At 44.7% G+C, this 19,904-nt stretch overlaps 1 protein-coding gene across 2 annotated transcripts; it reads left to right on the plus strand.

Moving 5' to 3' along the window:
• Positions 1–1,826: 1,826 nt before the first annotated feature.
• PLA1A (phospholipase A1 member A) lies at positions 1,827–19,883 on the plus strand. Of its 2 annotated transcripts, none has more exons than XM_038146405.1 (11): positions 1,827–1,982; positions 3,602–3,803; positions 5,084–5,261; positions 5,979–6,087; positions 8,875–8,976; positions 9,769–9,858; positions 10,722–10,889; positions 11,943–12,032; positions 12,474–12,582; positions 15,936–16,100; positions 17,446–19,883. In XM_038146405.1, exons 1-11 carry the CDS (start codon positions 1,910–1,912, stop codon positions 17,528–17,530), a joined length of 1,371 nt encoding a protein of 456 aa, XP_038002333.1. In that variant the 5' UTR covers positions 1,827–1,909; the 3' UTR covers positions 17,531–19,883. The 2 variants fall into 2 exon arrangements, with proteins under 2 accessions (XP_038002333.1, XP_038002342.1); XM_038146414.1 differs by having other exon boundaries at positions 17,449–19,883.
• Positions 19,884–19,904: the final 21 nt, after the last annotated feature.

Below are 19,904 nucleotides of genomic sequence, written 5' to 3' on the forward strand. Positions count from 1 at the left end.
ACATTTCTAAATTAATATAAGTGTAAATACTCTGTAATAAAGTTCATAAGCAATAAAAAGAAAACCCTTTAGACCAAAATAGCTTTACTAGTAAGAGCATTTTAAGCACAGAGTAACTTGAGTAGCTTTTGCTGTTTGCATAAGGAATTGATACGGCATGCTACTATAATAAAAAAAAATCCAGGAATTAATAAATCTGAGAATTCAGATTTAGTAGACAATTTTAAAGACATTTCTTTTTAAAAAAACACCAGTTTGGTGCATTTGCAAAATTGTTAAACACCAGGATGTCGTTTAACAGCTCTGCAAATACACAAAATAAAACCAGATCTGTAAATCTTGGCCAAAGTTATGTATAACTCTAAGGCTGTAATACTGGTGCCTGCTTTATATTACGTGGTATTTCAAAATTTCCATAGGACTTGGCAAAGAAGGAATGGGCCCATTGGAGTGCACAGGCTTTATCTTACCCTCTGAGAATTGTAAGATAAAATAAGATTAATCTGATGCTGGGGATGGAAAGATGAAGCGTGGGCTGGAAGCCAGGAGATGGCTATTGGCATTGCAGTTTTCAATCTTGGAAAATTGATTGGGTTGACAAACTCAGGCACACATTTGTGAGACACTGAGGGCCTGCTTCTCTGACAATAAGCCAGCTTGATCCTGGAAGCAAGTACTTCAGGGTCAGAAGGTATCTCTGTATATATCTCTGGGAGGATGCAGTTGAGGTGGGGTTCAATAGTCCTCCAGGCCAGGCAGCTGGGGCTGCCTAACTTTTTTTCAGTGAAAACTGGAGAAATTTATCCCAGAAGATTTGGAAATAAAATTAACTTCTGCCTAAAACAGCCCCAAAGCCTTCAGCTGGAAAAAAACTGGGGTAAGGAAATTACTACTATCACCAGGAGTTCTAAAGAAAAGTAGTGTTTGATGCTTTTTGAAATGTCTTTGGTCACCTTCCTGATCAGACTGAAGAAATGTCTTCATTTTGTTGTTCAACTAAGCCACTGTAGATTAGTACCTGGACAGGGAACTTTACTTTGCTCGTTACCCTTCCTGGCATTTAGCACAGCCAAGGGCAAAGCTGCCTTGTCCAGCACAATGGACCAACACAGAGGATACAGGTGTGTCCTTAACTGAAAGTCCATCTCAAGCCAGGGATATGGTACCTCCACATCATCAATGTCATGCTACACGTTTGGGTGTGCACTTCTGCTTCTCCATCTGTATACATCAAAGTGGAAAAGTTTTTTATTCAAAGCTCTTTGTGAAGTATTTACATGCTTATGATGCTGGTGCATTACTGAAGGGTGCCCCCACCCTTAAAAATGTAGTCTGGGCATGTTATGGTGATATGACCAGCAGTTACATTTTAGCCTGCCTTTCCCCTCTCATTTCAGATGTAATTCACTGTTTTGCCTTATTTAGACTGTTACAGGTATCTGACCAAAAGCAGAAATACAGGAAAGACAGCAATGCAGTAGGAAAATACGATGCGAGACTGATACGAATCTTCCTGGCATGGACTCACTGTGAAGCCTTGTGATAAACCAGCATCCCTAGTCAGAATTTGGCAGAAAGGTCTAGGTAGCAAGGATAAAGCACTGTAACTCTATCGCTTGCTGGGACTGGTTTCACTGGCTGATTTCTGAAGTGAGAAGTTTCCCTTGAGGAAAGGGAGGTAGGGAGGAAAGGAAGGTCAACATCTCCTTTAACAAAAAAGCCAGTGAAGCCTCTGCTTTAAATTTTGACCAATGGTTAAATAAGAGCAGAGGTAATTTATCAAAATCCAAATTAGGTCATTTTCCCAAAAGTGCACAGGCTGATTAATCATTACAGAGTCAAGCTGATCATTACCCACAGCTGGTTTTCCCCTGTACAATCCTTATACTTGTATTGGACGAACAGGAAGATGGTTGAAGATCTGAAAAGAAAACTGCTCATGGTTCTTGCTCTTCTCTTGCTGCCCAGCTCAGCACAAACAGGTAAGAAAAACATGAGTGCCTGGCAAGGGATTGAAGGTTTTACAGAGAAGGATCTGAATTCAATTCTCCCTACACAAGGTGTATGTCAAGAGTTCCTGGCAATAACCTTGTTAGGTGCAGGGGAGAAAAAGTAGTGCAAGAATGGTCCTTTCTTCTTTTATGCTTTGATTCAATCACTCTCAGTGATTTAATTCCATTAACCTGATTTACAAGAATGATCGAGGTTTGACCTGAAGTGTAAGGATGCAGAAAAGGGACCACTTGTCCTCTGGCAGTGGCATCTTTGCCACATTGCTTCAAAACGTCAGCAAGTGTGATCTGCAGTAGCTGAGAGAAAAATAAAAAAATGCCACGCTTCCATTTCTTTCTTTAATTGTACTGTCAATGAGACTGCCTTAGTGATCACATCTATAGTCCCACATCACCTGCAGCTTCACTGCAGTGCACCTCCTGCCTTACCTTTACTGATGATCCCCCTCATCTTATGCCATTTCTGACACTCACCGTGCTGGCACTGGACCCACTTTTGCTACTCAGACTGGCTCGTGACCTACATTTTTTCCAAGCTGATCTCTAAAAATATCTCTTTCTTCCTTGTCAGTGCCCAGGAAGACCAAAATAAACAGTGAGGGATAGTCACATCCTTCTAGGGGAATCTGAATATTGAATCTCGCCCTTTTGTGCTGACCTGTAGGCTGTATTTTGTCTAACTGATGTAAAGTATCTTCTGAGGGAAATTGGGAAGCTGATTGCTTGATTTAAAAATACATAAATAAATATTTATTTTATTGCATGTCAGATTCAAGGCTGTTTCACCTCCTCCAGTCCAGAAAGGGAAGGTGCAGGTATTGTCATTGCAGCAGGATGCCACTATGCCAGCTCTTAATGCAATGCTGCTAGTGACACATACTGCTGAACTTTTGTGCTTGCTTTCTAGCCTAAATTTGCTCAGGTGTTTTACTAGCTACAGGTCAGATGTTTTATTTTTTTTCTGCCTAGGTCAAAGTGCCTTCCAGCAGCAACGTTTTCCTTCTGATAAAGCATCTTCATCAAGCAAATGAATCAATTGTGAAATTATCAGTGTCATATTTTTTCATCAGCATTCTCATGTTTTATCATCAGCATTCTCATACTCATTTCTGGATTTTTGATGCAATTGTCAGTTAGACTTTTACCTTCTACTAAGCCTACCAGAATTTGAATAGAAATATCCCCATTCAGCGGTGACTACCTGTCAGCAACCATTTTTTTAAAAGATCTAACAACCACCTCATAAATGTACTTAGTCGCTGGTGTAGGTGGCCAATTTGCTTTAAAAAAACAGCAAAATATCACTCACCTCATGGTAAAACAACTCTCAGAAGTCAAAACTGGTATGATATCCATGGTTATTTTCCCAGACAGAGCTGGAATTCCATGAAAGGACAGAAACAACTTTATCAGTCGGGTAAAGTTTCCGGATTTGTCTCATTTTAATTTATGCTAGATACTTTTAATCTTTGTCAATACAAGTGAAATTGCTACCTTCATTTTCCTGATGAATTAGAATGGGTGTGGTTTTTTCCCCAGACTTTTGCACAGACCCAAACTAAATGTGCCACTCCCTCCCTCCTGTGCAGGGAATACAGACAGGCTCTCAGAGCATCACTGCACAGACTTCCAGAGAGCCAACTTCCTACGGGGCAGCAAACTTAAGGTCCAGTTTCTTCTGTTCACTGCCTTGAGCCCCAGCTGTGGAGAGCTGATTTCAGCTGATGATGACATCAAGAACTACAGCTTCAACAGCAGCCTGGAAACCAAAATCATCATCCATGGTTTCAGGTGAGAGAAAGAAGAGCACTGTGACTAAGTTTTCACTTAATTAAACGGTGCCCAAGCATTCCCAAACTCTGGGTGGGCTGGCATGCAACAGTCTTGCTTGTGTGACCTTCTTGTCTCCCCAGCAGAGTGGCTGCACGAAAAACAACTCCTAAGAGCAGAGACTGGGATTCTCAGCCCCAAACTGGACCCAGGAATTTTATGGGAGGCTGTTGGTGGAAAATGCTGCTGACACCCCACATTAGAGCACAACTTGAAGTCCTTTAGTTTGTGACCAGTTGCCTTTTCTTGTGTGTGCTTCACACCCTTTGGAGCCTAAAAATTTAGAAATTAGTATAAATTTCTTTCTTTCCTTTCTTTCCTTTATTTCCTTTCTTTCTTCTGTCTCTCTCTTTCTCTCTTTCTTTCTCTCTCTTCCTACAACTTTCTCTTTCTTTTCTTTTTTCAACATTTTTAGTTAAGAAGTCTTTTCTTTAAGATTCTTGTCCCTTTAAATTGTCTTCTTGGATTTCATGCCCAATAGCCTGGCTTACTGAGCCATTTAGAACCCCAAGCAGACAGATTATCCTTCTGTTCTTGGAAGTGTTGGGATCGGAGCTGGGTTTTTCTTTTTAATGCCATCATTCTGCAAGCTTCTGTGCCATTTTCAGTCAGGTGTGACTATATAATATTATTTGTTTTGAAGTGCAAAAGCCTGAAAAAAAAGTGCATAGAAAACCAGGATGAAACCACAGCAGAAAATCAGCTGTTGCCTTCAAGTGAGACAGCACATTCTTCACCAGATGGCATTAGGGGAACTGGGCAGAACAGAGCCTCCTCGATTTTCCTGGAATTCTTTGGTATAGATTCTTATTTTTGATTGTCTAGGGATAAGAAAATGTAGCAATGAAAGACCAGGTGATCTGGGCAAGGACTTCCTGCCAGTGGCAGCAGAGAAGGATCCAGGTGTTCCCAGTCACCTCACTTACTCCAGGTGGGCTCTGTGGTGGCCAAATGATTCACCACAGAGAGAGTGAGATCTCAGCCTGAGCCCTGCAAATGTTCTCTCATTCATTAAAATATCTGCTTCCCTCCCGAATCAGAGCATTCTGGAAAGTGTTATTACACCACCACCAAAAAAAAAATAAATTTCCAGGTGTGGGTATCTGGCACCAAAAATAACTTTCAGCCACTGTCTGGCAACCTCCTCTGAGACATGTGAAGTTCCAGCACCAGTAAATAACACAGTGGCACATGCCCTGCTTGGGGAACAGCTAACATCCCTGTCTCTGGTGACTCCTCAGGGCTTTGGGTACCAAACCTTCCTGGATTGAAGGGCTTGTCCAAGCCATTCTGCACACCAGCCAGGTGAATGTGATCGCAGTAGACTGGGTTTATGGGTCTACAGGAGCCTATCCCTCCGCAGTGGAAAATGTCACACAGCTGGCCCTCGCCATCTCACAGTTCATCAGCAAGCTCCTGGTAAGCTACTGTGCATTTCCAGTGCAGGGAACATGGCCAGGGAGCTGCTCCCAACCTGCTGTACCCAGGAGTTGGACAAGTGGATTTTTTTATTCCACATTTTTCCTTTTTCCCCTCTTTCAATCCAGGCTTGAGCATGCCACCATTTTTCTTCTTCCCTTGGAGTTTTGACATTTTCTGGAAAAAATCCCAGTTGTCAGCTGCCTCTCCAGTTCAGAACAAACCTAAAGTCTGCCTTGGGTCTTCTCAGATCCATATTCACTGGACAGTCTTCTTCTGCTGAGAAATTTTGTCCAGGAAGCTAGAGGGAGTGAGATTTGAGGCTATATTATATTTGCTCTGCGCTTCAGATAAACTTCCCAGTATGTGGAAATACCCAGATGTGTCCACTTCTGTTCGTGCAAACCACAGCTGAACAAGACTTCAGCAATCAGGGTGATGAATCCTCATGTTAACCAGCTACATGTAAACTCTCCACGAAATGTTTGCAGTGCTGACCAACCTTTTTAGGGCTGGGTTTGTATCGGTGGACCTGAAGAAAGGCCCCAAAAAACAGAAAGTGCAATACCCATAATTTCCTTAGGTATTTGGTTTCCCACTGCACACCTCAAAAGAAATCCTACATTAGGAAAGTTACAGAGCTGCTGTGTGGGCTGGGACAGGGTATTTCACCTTTCTGCTACAGAAACAGTAATTTGTATTATTGTCACCCTGCAGGCCCTGGGAGTCTCAGGGACATCTATCCACATCATTGGGGTAAGCCTCGGAGCACACGTCGGGGGCCTGGTGGGGCACTTCCATGGCGGTCGCCTGGGACGGATAACAGGTATCACCACTCTCAGTCTGGGGTCCTCACCTGTCTTTTAGGAGAGAAAATGAAAGAGCAAAAAAGGGGAGTCATTCAGAGTGGTCTTTTAATTTCATAAGGGCTCACTAGATCCAAGCTTATGGGCTTCTTCCTAGATTCTGACAGCGCCTTTCCAACATCAGTCCCCTCCATGCTGTCAAAGGAACACAAGTATTTGCAAAAAGGTCCTTCCACCTCTGCTACACTCTTCAAATTGGTGCCAGCTTAGCATTGGTACAAGCTCTCATTACTAGTGAAAGCCCACAACTCTCATAAGTTTTGCTTCCAAATTATAGCATGTACATTCTTAGAATTGAAGCCTACAATGCAATTGTGGGGGGGATCGGCAGGAGTGAGCTGCTCTGAAAGAAAATGTGAGCTGAGAGCCGAGGAGACAGTAAGGTGGGCAGAGGCCTCACAGACAAGGGATGCAGCCCTGCTGTGTCTGGGCAGGAGAGCAGAGCAGGTCCAGTGACAGGAACCAGGGTCATCCACAGTCCAGTGATCACCAGGCAAGTTTGTAGTGATAAGACAAGCCCCAGAACAAGCTGGGAAGTCAAGTCAGGAGCAAGCCTGACCAACAAAGCAAAGGCCAGGTGCATAGCATCCCTACCACATAGCTCAGGCAAAGAACAAATGCAAGAGCCTGAGCCAATGTTGGGAGGACCCAGATGAGGCTTCTTGCTGTTCTCGCCCACGAGTTGACTGTTTTCACAGCAGGCTGGTCTAATGCCACCCAAATCAGAGCTGACCTTAAACACAGCCAGACTCCTGGGTGTGAGGAAGAGGTTCCACTGGGGGAATTGCAGAGCAAAATGGTTATAAGCTGATCCTGTTATTTAGAGGTTTTGGCCCTCAGGACCTGTTCAGCCTTCAGGAATGAAGCATGAATAAAGTCACAGAATCATTTATGTGAGAAGAAACTTTGGAAGGTCTCTCCATTCCACACTACCACCACCACCATCATCCCTCCTCAAAGTGGGGCTGCATTGTATGTCAGATTGTCAAGGGTTTTACTAAATTCTGGGTATCCCCATCGACAAAGATTCATTTTGATAAGAGGGGAATGCCACTAAGAAGGAACAGACAAAGCCTCCAGTAGTGTGGCCTCAGCTACCAGTCTGTCTCAGCCCATGCTGGTTTGTCTCACAGAGGTATCCTCAGGAAGGGTATCACTCCAGTCTTGGCTGGGCAGTCCAGAGAAATATTGGTTCAGTTTTCACAGCTACCCATGCTGCATGAAATACAGTCATTTCTTAGCAGGAAGTGAATTTCATGCTAAGCCCTTGGCAAAGCTGTGAATCAAAGTTTACATTAGGAGAAATTTAGAGTAGCCTTTGTCCTGCACTAGAATTTTATGATAGTGATGTCTTCAGATGAACAGAACCAGACACATTTCCATGAAACCACAGTAATTAACTTCATAGTTAAGCACTCTTCCTCTATAACTTGTCCACATGTAATAAAAGCCCTGCAGATTTATTTATTCCATTTTAACTCTGCTCTAATACAATCCCATTTCCTCATTCCTATTTCTCCTGTGATTTCATAAGCACACTGGGCATTGCAGACTCCAGTTCAGATTTAGGAACACAAAGACAGGTTGGGTTAGACCTAAAATATGCCTGATCTCATTTCCTGCCTCCTCACAAATTCCTCACACAGGAATTTGACCACAGAGTCACAGTTTGCTGAAGTACATGTTCATATTAGGTTTCTGCCTCCTCACTAAGAATTTTATGCCACACTAAATAACAATTTTCAGTATCTTTTAAAGCTTTTAACTACAACTTGGTCTGTAGAAGTGGGTGGGGAACCTCTCAGCTTTTTGTGCATATCAAGATTAAAGAGCATTAAAGTCTTATTTTTAGCTTTTATTTACAGAAGGAACAGAAAGTAAGTTTTTCTCCTTCTTTTCCTCCTTCCCTCTCCCCTCACAAATGCAGACACGCCCATTTGTATATTGTTGATACTGCCTTCTCCACGGAGAATTAATGAGACTGAGTCCAAAGTTGTGAAACCAGCCAGCTCCAAGGTTAATTGGCACGCGGAGCAGACCTGCTTCCTAAACTATTGTTGCCTGAGGAGTGAAAAAAAGTCTTGTGTTTCTATAAAATGAGAACAGGATAAACCACAGGAAAAGAAAATTAATCTGATTCTTGGTATTGCCAAGGATACTCTTCTGTGTTCCTTTGAATCCACAGAAGTTGCTCTAGGAGCAAGTTTTAGGCAAAAATGTAGATGATTGCTTAAGACTCAATTTTATTTATGGGGAAAGGGCTCAGAAGCCTCCTTGGTTTAAAATTGTTAGGTAGTATTAAACTTATGTAATTCCTGAGCTGGTTAATGCCTGGGGTGCTGAATTCACTGCTGATCTGCAGTGACATTTCTCAGATTGTAGTGCTAATACACACGACAGTACAATTTGGGAAGGCATTAAAAAGTTTGATTGTCTTTCACCAAAACTCCAAGAGACACTATGCACCCACTCTGTTAGCGCTATTTAAGGCTCAATCATGGCTTTACAGCATAAAACCTTTAGTTAAAATACTGCCAAAGGGTGTGGAACAGTGGGAACAATGCAAGGAAGCTGTAGTGGAGGTTGTTTCTAGCAGAAATTATTCTGGAGCTTAATTGCTGAGACCTGGGAATAATTAATTATATCTGCCTAGCACTATTTTTAAAGTTTTAGATAAAATAATTGGTCCAGAAATAAGAAAGAGAAGGGCTGAAGAGTACTTGTTGAGGTGTTTGATTTTGTTACAGCCCTGGATCCTGCAGGCCCAAAGTACACCAGAGCCAGCCCCGAGGAACGCCTGGATCCTGGGGACGCCCTCTTCGTGGAAGCCATTCATACTGACGCTGACAGTAAGCTGGCTTCCCTCTTCCTCAGCCTGGCCTTCTGTTCTTCCTGACATCATTATTGCTAAGGAGACTGTAGGTCATTGTCCCTTTTTTTTGCCAAACTGCTATGAGTTCAAGTTCACTCTGAGGAAGTTTCTTGTTAAAAAAGGCTTTGATGATGAATTCATACCCCAGAGCACTTCAAACAACAGACAGGTAGAGAGTGAGTTTATACAGAACTAGCTTGTGACTTTTACTGCCTGAAGGGAATTTATAGGTCCAGCCTCACTTTGTTTTTTCCTACCTGATGTAAGAAAATGCCACCCAGAATGCTGTTGGACAATAAGAGTCAAACCAAAAGCTGGTGCAACCACAGAGTAACTTCTCTACAGCACTGAGGATCTACATAGGCAGAACATGGGCTAAAGAATAATGTGGTGCCTTTGAGTCACAACTTTTGCCTGGAGACCACGAAAACCTCTACCAACACAACTCTCAATTATCCTTCACAATCCCACATTAAGGCTGTGGTCAGTTTAGTTCTACTTTACACAGAATCAAGAACTAGAGTTGCTGAGCTGGTGGCTAAGACACAGTTTCCAATCATTCTGATGGCAGGGCCCAGAGCATTTTCTGCTCCGTGCATCAAACCTGCACATGTAGAAGCAGGAAATCTGCCCTTGATGTCTCCAGCATTAGGGCTGGCTCCAGTACCTCTAATGTTCAACCAGCTATTGGGACCTATCATCAACATGTAGGGTACAGCCTACAGAAGAGCCAAGCCTGAGAATGAAGCGGCATTTCACCTCCTTTCAGATTTTGGGATCCGGATTCCTGTAGGCCACATCGATTATTTTATCAATGGAGGCAAAGATCAGCCAGGATGCCCCCGATTCATCTCTGCAGGTAAGAACACTCTCTGGCCAAGCAGAGAGCTTTCATGGCCATTGAGCAGACTGTGAAAATGCTGTTTGGCAAGCAGCTCTTGCTAAAGCCATGGCAGTCAGCAAAGCGAGACAAACATATTCACAGCCCACATCTCCTCTCAGCAGTACAAGAAGCAGGTGAAATTAAAATCACATACAGATCAAGTGTCTTGGCAGCACCACTGTTAAGAGATGTGATTTTGGTGATGCTTCTCTGTGACACAGAACCCTAGCTTCAGTAGAGATGACACATTGCTTGAAAGGCTCTTAGGTAGCACTAACAAAAGCTGCTTTTTGTTTTCATGCTGGAAGTTGTGTCTACTTAAAGAGACAGTTCGTACAATTACTGTTCTTTTCTTCTAGAGAAGAGGACTTTCCATAGTAAACAGTGAGTGTGGACTGAGTTAACGAGTGTGGACTCATTAACATTCAAATATGTTCTGTATGAGTCAGCTGCATTGAGGGTCAGCTTTCCTGAGATACCTATGGCACCTCATTTCCTATGGCTGGAGTTTTAGTGCAGGTGGGAGTCAAAGCTGCTGCACCCCCTTACAGAGAGCTTGATTGATGGGACACTGACAGAAACATGACAGCCCTGTGGTCCCTCTCTTCCAAGGGACTCAGTCTGAGAGACAGAAATGCTTCTAACTTCCTGCACGACTTTTCTTGCAGTGGGATCTGGACTTGTAGCCACAGAAATGCCCTGCAAAATGTTATTAATGGGAAGGTGATCACTGCAGTAACAGTGTTCCTTCACTCCCAGTTCCTTGGGAATGAGCAAAAAGCCTGAAGCTGACAGGAAGACTCATGGCTGCTTTTCTCTGGTTGATTTTTTCCTTGCAGGCTATAGCTTCCTGATCTGCGATCACATGCGGGCCGTACATCTCTACATCAGTGCCTTGAGCCACCCCTGTCCCATCGTGGGGTTCCCCTGTGCAAGTCATCAAGATTTTCTAAATGGTCATTGTCTGGACTGTGCAAAACACTTCCTGTCCTCCTGTCCCAGAATAGGTACAGTACCAGCCCGGAGCAGATGACAATGTATCCCTGATGGCGTCAGTGCAGAGCACAGGATGTAGTCCAGATTTCTCTGAGCAGGATTTGCTTTGGATCTGTTTGGGAAGAGTGACAAACTGTTTTGTTTTCAGGCTTCTATAGATACATTATAAAAGCTCATATATTGCCCACGATTGAACAGCAAAATCTTGAACATTTCTGATCTTTAAACATTTCCTAGGGCCCAGATATGTGTTGAAAGAGAGTTTCCAGAATTGCCATCCAGAATCAGTAGGCAATCAGCTCAAAAAAAAAAGTCTTGTTTAGCAAAGCAGCTGGAAATTTTAGTTCAAGCCTGAAGTCCTGTTCTTCTACACCACTCAGTATTGCTGAGTCATCTCTTTTTCATAAATTTCTGCCATGGTCACCCCAAAGATGAACTCTTTGGACTGGGAGAAGGTAATAGGTGCCTCTTTTAGTCTTCTGAAACTGGGCTGTGGCATGAGGAAAGGAAGTGTCCTCTGCTGTTATTTGCAGTATGGTACCAGAGGAACATAAAGAGAGGCCTTTTTTGATGTAGGTTCTCCCAGATCAGCTACCTCTCCCCCATCTCACCAAATAATTTTGCCAGCTATTCAACGATGCAGGCCATGAGTTATGGTGGTTTCCTCATTTGACCAAGGAATTCAATTTCCCTTGTCATTTACATCTGCACTGAGTTTCCTGACTTGGTAGTCTTTAGTCTTGCTCATTTTGCACAGATGCATCTGACAGCAAAGTTTGTTAGCAGAGGAATGAAAAGAAAGCCACCAAGAGGTTCTCTGGTGATGATTGCCTGGCGTAGCCAGAGGAGGTTTTCTGAAGGAATGTTAACCTGTCAGACAACACAAACTTGCACTTGCTCTGATTTGCACTGGTGTAAGAAATGGACCTGATTTCCAAGACAGAGGAGTCAGGCAGGGTGAAAGGAGGTGACTGATATATATTATATTTCTGTTATATTTCTTACTTCTATTTCTGTTCTGTCATTCGTGGCTTTCCCTGCACTGACTTTATTTCCCCCTGCAGGCCTGCTGGAGCAGGCAGGTGTCAACACGAGCAGGCTGCCCCAAGAAGTGAAAGTTTTTTTAATGACCAGTCCTTCAGCCCCATTCTGTGGTAAGTAGCACGAGAGAAAAAGGAGCCAGAGGGGTTTGGCCGATGAGGCAGATGCTCTGAGGAGACCAGGTAGTTACAGCGCTCTACCCCATCAGAGTCAGCTGCTGTGGGCCATGGGGTCTGAGACACACCACTGAAGAGCAATAACCCTGCACATCTCCTCCATAAAGCCCTTTCCAACAGATTTGTTAGTGTGGACACAGCCCTGAACTAACACAGCCACATGTGTTTCAGGGCTGAAGTACAAAAGATTAAAAATGCCTGTCTCTTCACGCTGGGCTATGCAGACACACAGCACAGGGACTTGATTCTTTCTTATGTCTGTTCAATCTTTTCTGCTGGAGGGGCCAGGGAATGAGTGCAAGAGCCCTTCTTCTGTCATGGGCAGGTCCTACAGATGGTATGTGTCCTCACACCCAACATTCTTTGCTTCTTGCTCAGTCCACCACAGCCTGGTTGAGTTCCAGTTGCAGAAGAAAAGAAACAGAGTCACCAGCATTGAGGTCAGTTTCAGCAGCAACAGCACCAAGGACACAGCAAAGATCACCATGTGAGTGACAGTGCATGCTTCTGGCCTGTTTTTTCCCAGCTCCGTGAATAAGGATGTTTATCCTAGCCCAGAAAAGCACAGCAACAGTGTATTTCCCTGAGTGATGAACCATAACCTTGTTTGTTGAGTCCCTCCACCTTTTCCTGAAATGCCTTCAAGAATCAGGCATGTGCTGCCATTCCTCATAGACCCTGACTGGGTCCATGTCTTTCCCAAGTGCACAAAGCAGTGGGAACACCCTGGGGAGCCCCAGATGTGCATACTTTTGTGTGGCTATGCCGGTTTCCTTTTCCACACCTGACCTGGCTCCACTTCAAACGCAGTCACTGTCAGATAGTTATTAGCCCTGCTCTGGCAGACAGAGGTGGCTTACAGCAGGACCCAAATCCACCAGAGGCTCCAGAGGGAAGGACTTGGTGGCTTAGACATTTCTCTTGATGCCCAAGAGGGCAGCAGTTGCAAAGAGGAGACAAGTGCACCTCAGCATAGTCAGAAATGTGTTAGTACTTGCTGCCTCTGCAGTAACGCATCAATGCTCTCACTCCCATTGCAGGCAACAGCAAGGGGCAGGGGACCAAGATCCACTGTGTAGACAGAAAGATGCCTCTTGAAAGCACTGCCTTCCACCACACTGTGTCTGAATTAAAAGACCAGACTCCGCAGCTTCCACAGCTCTTGCCACCAGGGGATCTCCACACCTCAACAAGTTCCCCAGAGTCTTCCTCACTTCTTCCTACTCCTTGCCCATTGCTCTGGACTGGGAACCCCAATGCAGCTAGCACATGCTGCTGGCTGCCTCAGGAAGCAGGAAAGCAGCCTGCTAAAGAGTCCCAGCCAGCTTTCCCAGGATCACAGGGTTCCAGTGCTGGCTCCCACACAGTCCTTACTGCTAAGCCAAAATATTGTGACCTGGAGCTAATTGTGTTTCTGATTCAGTCATGGGCACCAGAAGGTAGAGGGGAGAAATGGGGAAGGGGAAGCCACACTCCAGGGTACTTTCCAGAGTGACGCAGATGCTTGGTCACAGATTTCCAGCCTGGCACCAAATTTGGGTTTGTACTCCAGCCTGGTGGAGCTCAGTCTGTTCAACTCCTCCTGGTTTGGAAGCCAAATCTGCCTTTTCCACAGATGCAGGAGGGAAGAAATAGTAATGCCCAGGTCAGACCAGGACCCGTGCGGCACTTCCACTGGCAGTTGTCGGACACTAGGTTTGGTGGGAGTCCAGCAGGAGGCATGTGAGCGCTGGAGGGAAAGGAAGTGAGCCAGGCAGGCAATCCCGAGGCTTTGCTGTACCCTCCGGTTTTAATGAGACAGTGGAGTTGGAGCAGGGTAACCGAGCCAGAGACGCCCTGCGCCCTGCGGGGGGAGCAGCAGCTGTGTTTCTCTTAAATGCCTTTCTTACAAGCACAAGGCTAAACTGAAAAATTTGCTTACGGCAGTAAACCTACAGATTTGAGAGTATAAAAATGAAGATATCCATTTTATTCCCCACTAGTAGCAAAGGGCAAGTTTCCCTGCTGTAGGCAAAGCTCAGCCTTCTAGTGCAGTCAGGCTCAGAGTATCAAATGGGCATCTAAACATAGATTCTCACATCACAGTTCAGACACTGATCGATCAGTGACTTATCTCAGATGATCTGTCATGTATATCATCCTGCAGTTTCCCAGAAGTGCAGAGGGACTTACTTGGGAGTGTTAGCTAGTCTCAGACCTTCAGCAAAGGACTCACGTGGTTTTGTCTTGCCTCAAACTGCCCTTCTCATCTCCTCTCCCAAATATCCATTCCAATCTTACTCCTCTCCACATGTTGTTCAGAATGCCCCAAGAGATATGTCCCCAAGCTTCAGTGGCTAACATGGGCCTGAGGAGTGAGGAGTTTGTTACACAGAACACTTCCCAGCTGCACTGCTGTGTGCTTACACATCACATGACGTCACCCCCCTTATCCAAGAAAACATACCTCTGAAGCCAGCCAAGCCTCATAAATCCATCCAAAGGTTGTGCAGGATCGGACCAAGTGTCAGTCCAGGAGTGGCTCTTTTAATAGTTAACTGCACTGTGTTCCTCTGTCCATGGACAACATGCCACAGAGAGATGGCCTCCATTTGCTATCCATTATTCACATTTATAACCACAATTTTGCCATGCTTCTTATTTTTAGCAGCTTCAAGTCAGACACAGACACACAAAACCCAGCAACTACTACTGCAGTCTGAGGGAGGGACTGGGTGTGCTGGTGTGAGTTGGCTGCTGTGAGTGCTGCTGTCAGCCCATGCCTGAGAGTCACTTTGGTTAGCAGAATTGTAGGTTCTTCCTGACCCTTTTGTCACCTCTTCCCTTTCCCTGCCATCATATTTCTGATCAGTCACACAGGTGGTTCTGGGACTGTGCTAAGCCAGCTGCACACGTCATTCTTCACGAGTACAAGGAAATCAATAATCTCCATGCTCTAGGAGATGCCAAATAGATCAAGTGCAAGGCCCCCTGGATGGACTCCAGAGAAGGGACTCAAAATACCTGGGCAGCACAGATCCGTGGCACACAACTCACTGGGCTCTGGTCTTTGGCTCATTACCAAACCTCTGTCACTTCTCAGTTCACATTGTCTGGGTGCGAGCATAGGGACGGACAAAGGTCTCTCTATCCACATCCCACCTTCAACATGATCAAAAGCAAGTAGCCACAGAAGAGTATTTTAAAAAATCCCTATGTAAGCATGTAGGAATACTTCTCCAAAGGGTTCTCCTGTGTCTAGTTATATCTCAGGGACTTTCAGTGCCAAAGATGAGATCATTATCCTTACTAGCTTTTGTATTCCAAAACCTGTCCAGTCCCCCTCCCCTGACTTGTACAGTCATATAAACTTCCTGGCATTCACAACATCCCAAAGCAAGGATTTTAACAGCTTGAAAGGAGTGGTACTCTGTGCAGTGGGCATTCTTTTTGAGCCTGACACCTCTTAGCTTTCTTTGAGGACTCCAGTTTGTGTACTGATGCCCACTGGTCCCCATCCATGCATTCACCATTTTGGATGTTGACTTATCTACTACTTACCTCTCTGTGGCAAGATGAACAGTGTTTCAATCAATATGCAACAGTAAGAAGAGTTGGTGATTGAAGGAAAACTATTTATACAGCAATATTCCTGAATACAGAGATAAAACATGGAGGGACAGCCTGTAAAACGCTCATGCAATGCCTTGTTTTGACAGACGAGTCTTCTCACTTCATTTTGTTATGTGAGGGCTTCACAATAATACTGCAGATTCCTCCAGTGTTTCCATGGATGTGCATGTTGACTGTATCTGCAGACTGACAGAACACATCCCTCACATCTCTCATCCTGCCTTGCAGACCCAAGGACCAGGAGACAGGCAAACGGCTGCTGGCCCACCGAGTTCCCCTCTGCCAGATAAACAGTGTGACCCTGAAGTATATCCCCAATAACCTTTTTTGGAGAAAGGATGAGCCATCCATTGTTGGCAAGTTCTGTGTAGCACCACTGCCTCTCAATAGCAGGTAAGCCTCAGGAATGTCATACAGGGATGCACTGAGCCTATGGATGCAGCCTGTGGTTTGAAGCAATGTGTTTTTCCTCCTATTTAGGGAAACACTTAAAGAGGTCTTTCCCATCACCTCTGTATCGCTATGTAACTAATTTTGTATTTTTGAAAGAGAAAAGCTACAAAGGTAGTTTTCTAGGAGTTTTTTAAAATTCTTCCCCCAGGATAAAAAAGTTGTGCCGTGGAAGGAATAGGGCTGCAACTCACATCACCTTGAAGATACTTAAGTCTCAAACCATGGCAAAAGCTTATACTAACTAGAATTTATTCTTTTGTCCTTGTTTGCCCTATCCATCTTCCCCTGTCTACAATAGGTCCCCATCTAAAACATGACAGGTGAACATTTTTTAAGATGACACAACAGAAGACCAATAACATATTTCTGTGTCTTATTCAGCATTCAGCAAGGTTTATAAAGCACTAAGGCTACAGACAACCATTATGGCATTTTCTAGGTCAGACATGGTAGAGTATATGCCTTCAGCCATAGTTACCTTTCCTAGAGTAAAAGCAGTCAAGTCCTTCTCATCCTGAGAGAGATAATTATCTGCTCCACAATACAATATTCTTGGCAGGAGTCTTGCAGATCCAAAGTTCTTGCAGGCAGGACAAAACAGCTGGGTTTATACTGACACATTAAACTGTCCATCCACATTGCTTCTGAAATGCTGGCTCAAGGCTGAAGCAAGCTAGCGGATACTTCAAAGCAGGTTCAAATTCTGTTTTGATAGACAGTAAGGAGGGTGAAGTTCTAGTATCTATCTATCTATCTATCTATCTATCTATCTATCTATCTATCTATCTATCTATATCGAATAGGCCCAGATAGGGGAAGAAAAAAGGCAATCCTATATAAATTCCTGGTACTCCCTTGAGTATAAGGACTATTCCTTACTAGCATGTTTTGCACTCCAGAGTTGGGATGGATGTGTTTTCATAACTTATGAATGGGAACAGCAAGGGACATTGCCTGAAAGAGGTGCTAACCTGCACCCCTGGAAGCACTGGACTTGGCTTTGATACAGACAGAAAGCTGTAGAGTTGCACAGGCTCACAACTGTGCTCCTGTCACTATGCTGGGAGCACTCAGAGCAGCAGCGGTGCTGCTCAGGTCAAGGGAAGGGTGAAGGACACAAGCCCATGCACATCCTTCCAGCCAGTTCATCCCAGCCAGGGCACAGCACCCCATTCCCTATCCCTTGCAAAGCAGTGCATGGTCCAGCACTTTGCCTGCTTCTGTGTTAGGATAGTAACCTCCACCTGTCAATGCCCAGGCTGACCTCTCTGTGCTCTTCCCACAGCAGGACAATGTCATGTCTGCCCTGGAGCCTCACCCTCCCCAGCAAAACAGACATCTCGTATGACCTGCCTACTGCTTGTGCCTAGCTCTGCCTTCAGGATACACAGAAGCAGAAAGGAGTCCTGAACCTATTGCTGCTCTCTTCTCCCAGATGATACTTTCACCATAAAACTGGATGGGTTTTTTACTCCCTGCATTAGGGGCAAGATGTCAAGGAAAAGAAGTGCATGGCAGATTGACAAATACAAGGTTAACTGGTTACAGCAAAATCTCCCAGTTAAAAGACTGGATTGACACTTTTGTCTCACAGGTTCTGTACCCAGCTCTCAAAGTGAGATAGAAAAGTCATTTAATCTTGAGGCTTGAATCTGTATGAAAGAAGGAGAGGATAATATAATTCTTTTTATAGTGGGAGTATTAGTGTAATTCATTAGTGTTTTATATATAAACTGTTCTGTAATCTTCATATTAAAGGTGAGAGGTACTATTTTTCCTCAGCAAGAGGAAACTGTGTGGTTCAAGTTTGGCACATGAAGGAGTCACTCTTAGCCAGAGCTCCAGTGGGAAACTTGCTAGTCCCATCTACAAGATGCTTTCAGAGGGAGACCCTATTGATTTCACAGCACATAAATCTCTCTGAAGCTCACATGAAGTGAAGCAGGCATCAGGAGCAGCACAGAGCTCTCACATCCAATTTTGCATGCTTTCACCATCTGCTCAGAATAGAAGGTAGTAGGAGAATGGAGCACTGTAGCCACAGGGCCACCTACCACAAATTAATCCCAGGAACTCAGCACAGCTGTTCAGACCTGAAAAAGTAGTTGAAATCTGAAAATAATTGGTGAAAGATTACGGTGGGATGCATGACCACAGAAACAACACACCCACACCTTTTCCACACCACCATACATTTGCAAATTAAAGAGGTGACAAGTCTTTCATCATTTCTGCCCACAAATCACATGTTCTGTTGACCATTTTCTCTGGTTGCCTGTAGTGACTTGAAAAGTGCACCACGGATTCCATGATCAGGGGTGAAGGGCATGCTAAAAGCATTGAAGAAGTGTCTGAAGTCATTTGCTGTTCACTCCTGCTTCACTAGATAGTGTCACAGCAAAATCCAGGATTTTGGGCTCTGCCTTATGACTGTTTGGAAGGACAGCTAACAAACACCATCTCCAACACACACTTGGGAGAGGGATAGAGCTGGACTCTGACAACCTGAGAGAGATTCAGGTTAGTTGGCACCATGATTGAAGAGTTTCCTGGGATCTTCTTGTTGAAGACTGGAATATAAGTTCAGCAGACACCTGTGAAGGACAGTGTGTAATTCAGCCCAGCCTGATCCACTGCTTCAGGCAGGTGCATAAAGCACCTCGACAGATGGAGCCAGTTCCACTGCACATTTCAGCTTCTTTGCAGAAGAGACCCCAACAGCTCCCATGTCAATCTGCTGCAGACATTTCCGAGCTGTGAAAGGCAGTGGGGTCAGGCTGAAGCACCAATGTATTGACAGAGCATGATCACAACCATGAGCAGGATGATTCCCAGGCCTGGGACAGCCCCATTCTCCTGCCCTGGTGTGGCAGCAAAGGTGAGCAGTGCAAGGAGCTGTGTACATCACAGATCCCACATATCCACCACTCCAGTGGCCCTCAGCAAGAGAGCCAGATCCCAAGCACAGGTTTTGGCCAGCTGAGACTTGTGAGACAGGTCAAACCAGAGGCTGGGCCACAGCCCCTGCGTGAGCAGGGCAGTGCAGGTGGGGCTGCCTCCACCAGCCCAGGGCTGACACAAAGTCAGCCCCACAGGCAGAATGGCTGTGCCCCAGCATGTCTGTGCCAAGAGGCACTGAAGGACACCCTTCCCTGTGGTGACAGAAGGACCAACATTCCTTGCTCTTTCCCTGAATACTTGCCCTGGAGAGGCTCCTTCTCCCATTGCTCAACTTGATTGCACCAAGCTCTGTGAGACAGAGGATTCTTCCACAGGTACTTCCATTTCCCTGACTGAGGAAATAGTTGCGGAAGCTCATGAGACAAATCCTGCTGCAGCTGAACGTGGAAGGAGCCTTCCATCTCTACACTATTTTCATTAAGGCATTGCCCTTGCTACCAATGGCTGCTCTCTTCACAGATGTTTTGTATCCATTACTTTCTTCATTTGATGTTTGTGCACCCTGAGGTCACACCCACCTTGAGCACACACAAAAAAGGGTTATTTCCTACACCTGTTCCCAATCTAAATTCCTTCTCTTTCTTATTTCAAGAATCAATGCAAACAACCAACCAGAAGTCTTTTTTCACTAGCTTCTTTGAGAAGTTGTGCTTGTCATAAATGAGAAATCCTATCTCCTGGAAAAGTAATTTCTGGTCTTACTAGAGTGGATGCCCAGTGAGATGCATATCATCAAACTCTCCATTGCAAGCCCTTTACCAAAGCAGTCAGGCCCATTTCCCC

The sequence above is a fragment of the Motacilla alba genome, chromosome 1, assembly GCF_015832195.1.
Source record: "Motacilla alba alba isolate MOTALB_02 chromosome 1, Motacilla_alba_V1.0_pri, whole genome shotgun sequence".
Lineage (NCBI taxonomy): Eukaryota > Metazoa > Chordata > Aves > Passeriformes > Motacillidae > Motacilla > Motacilla alba.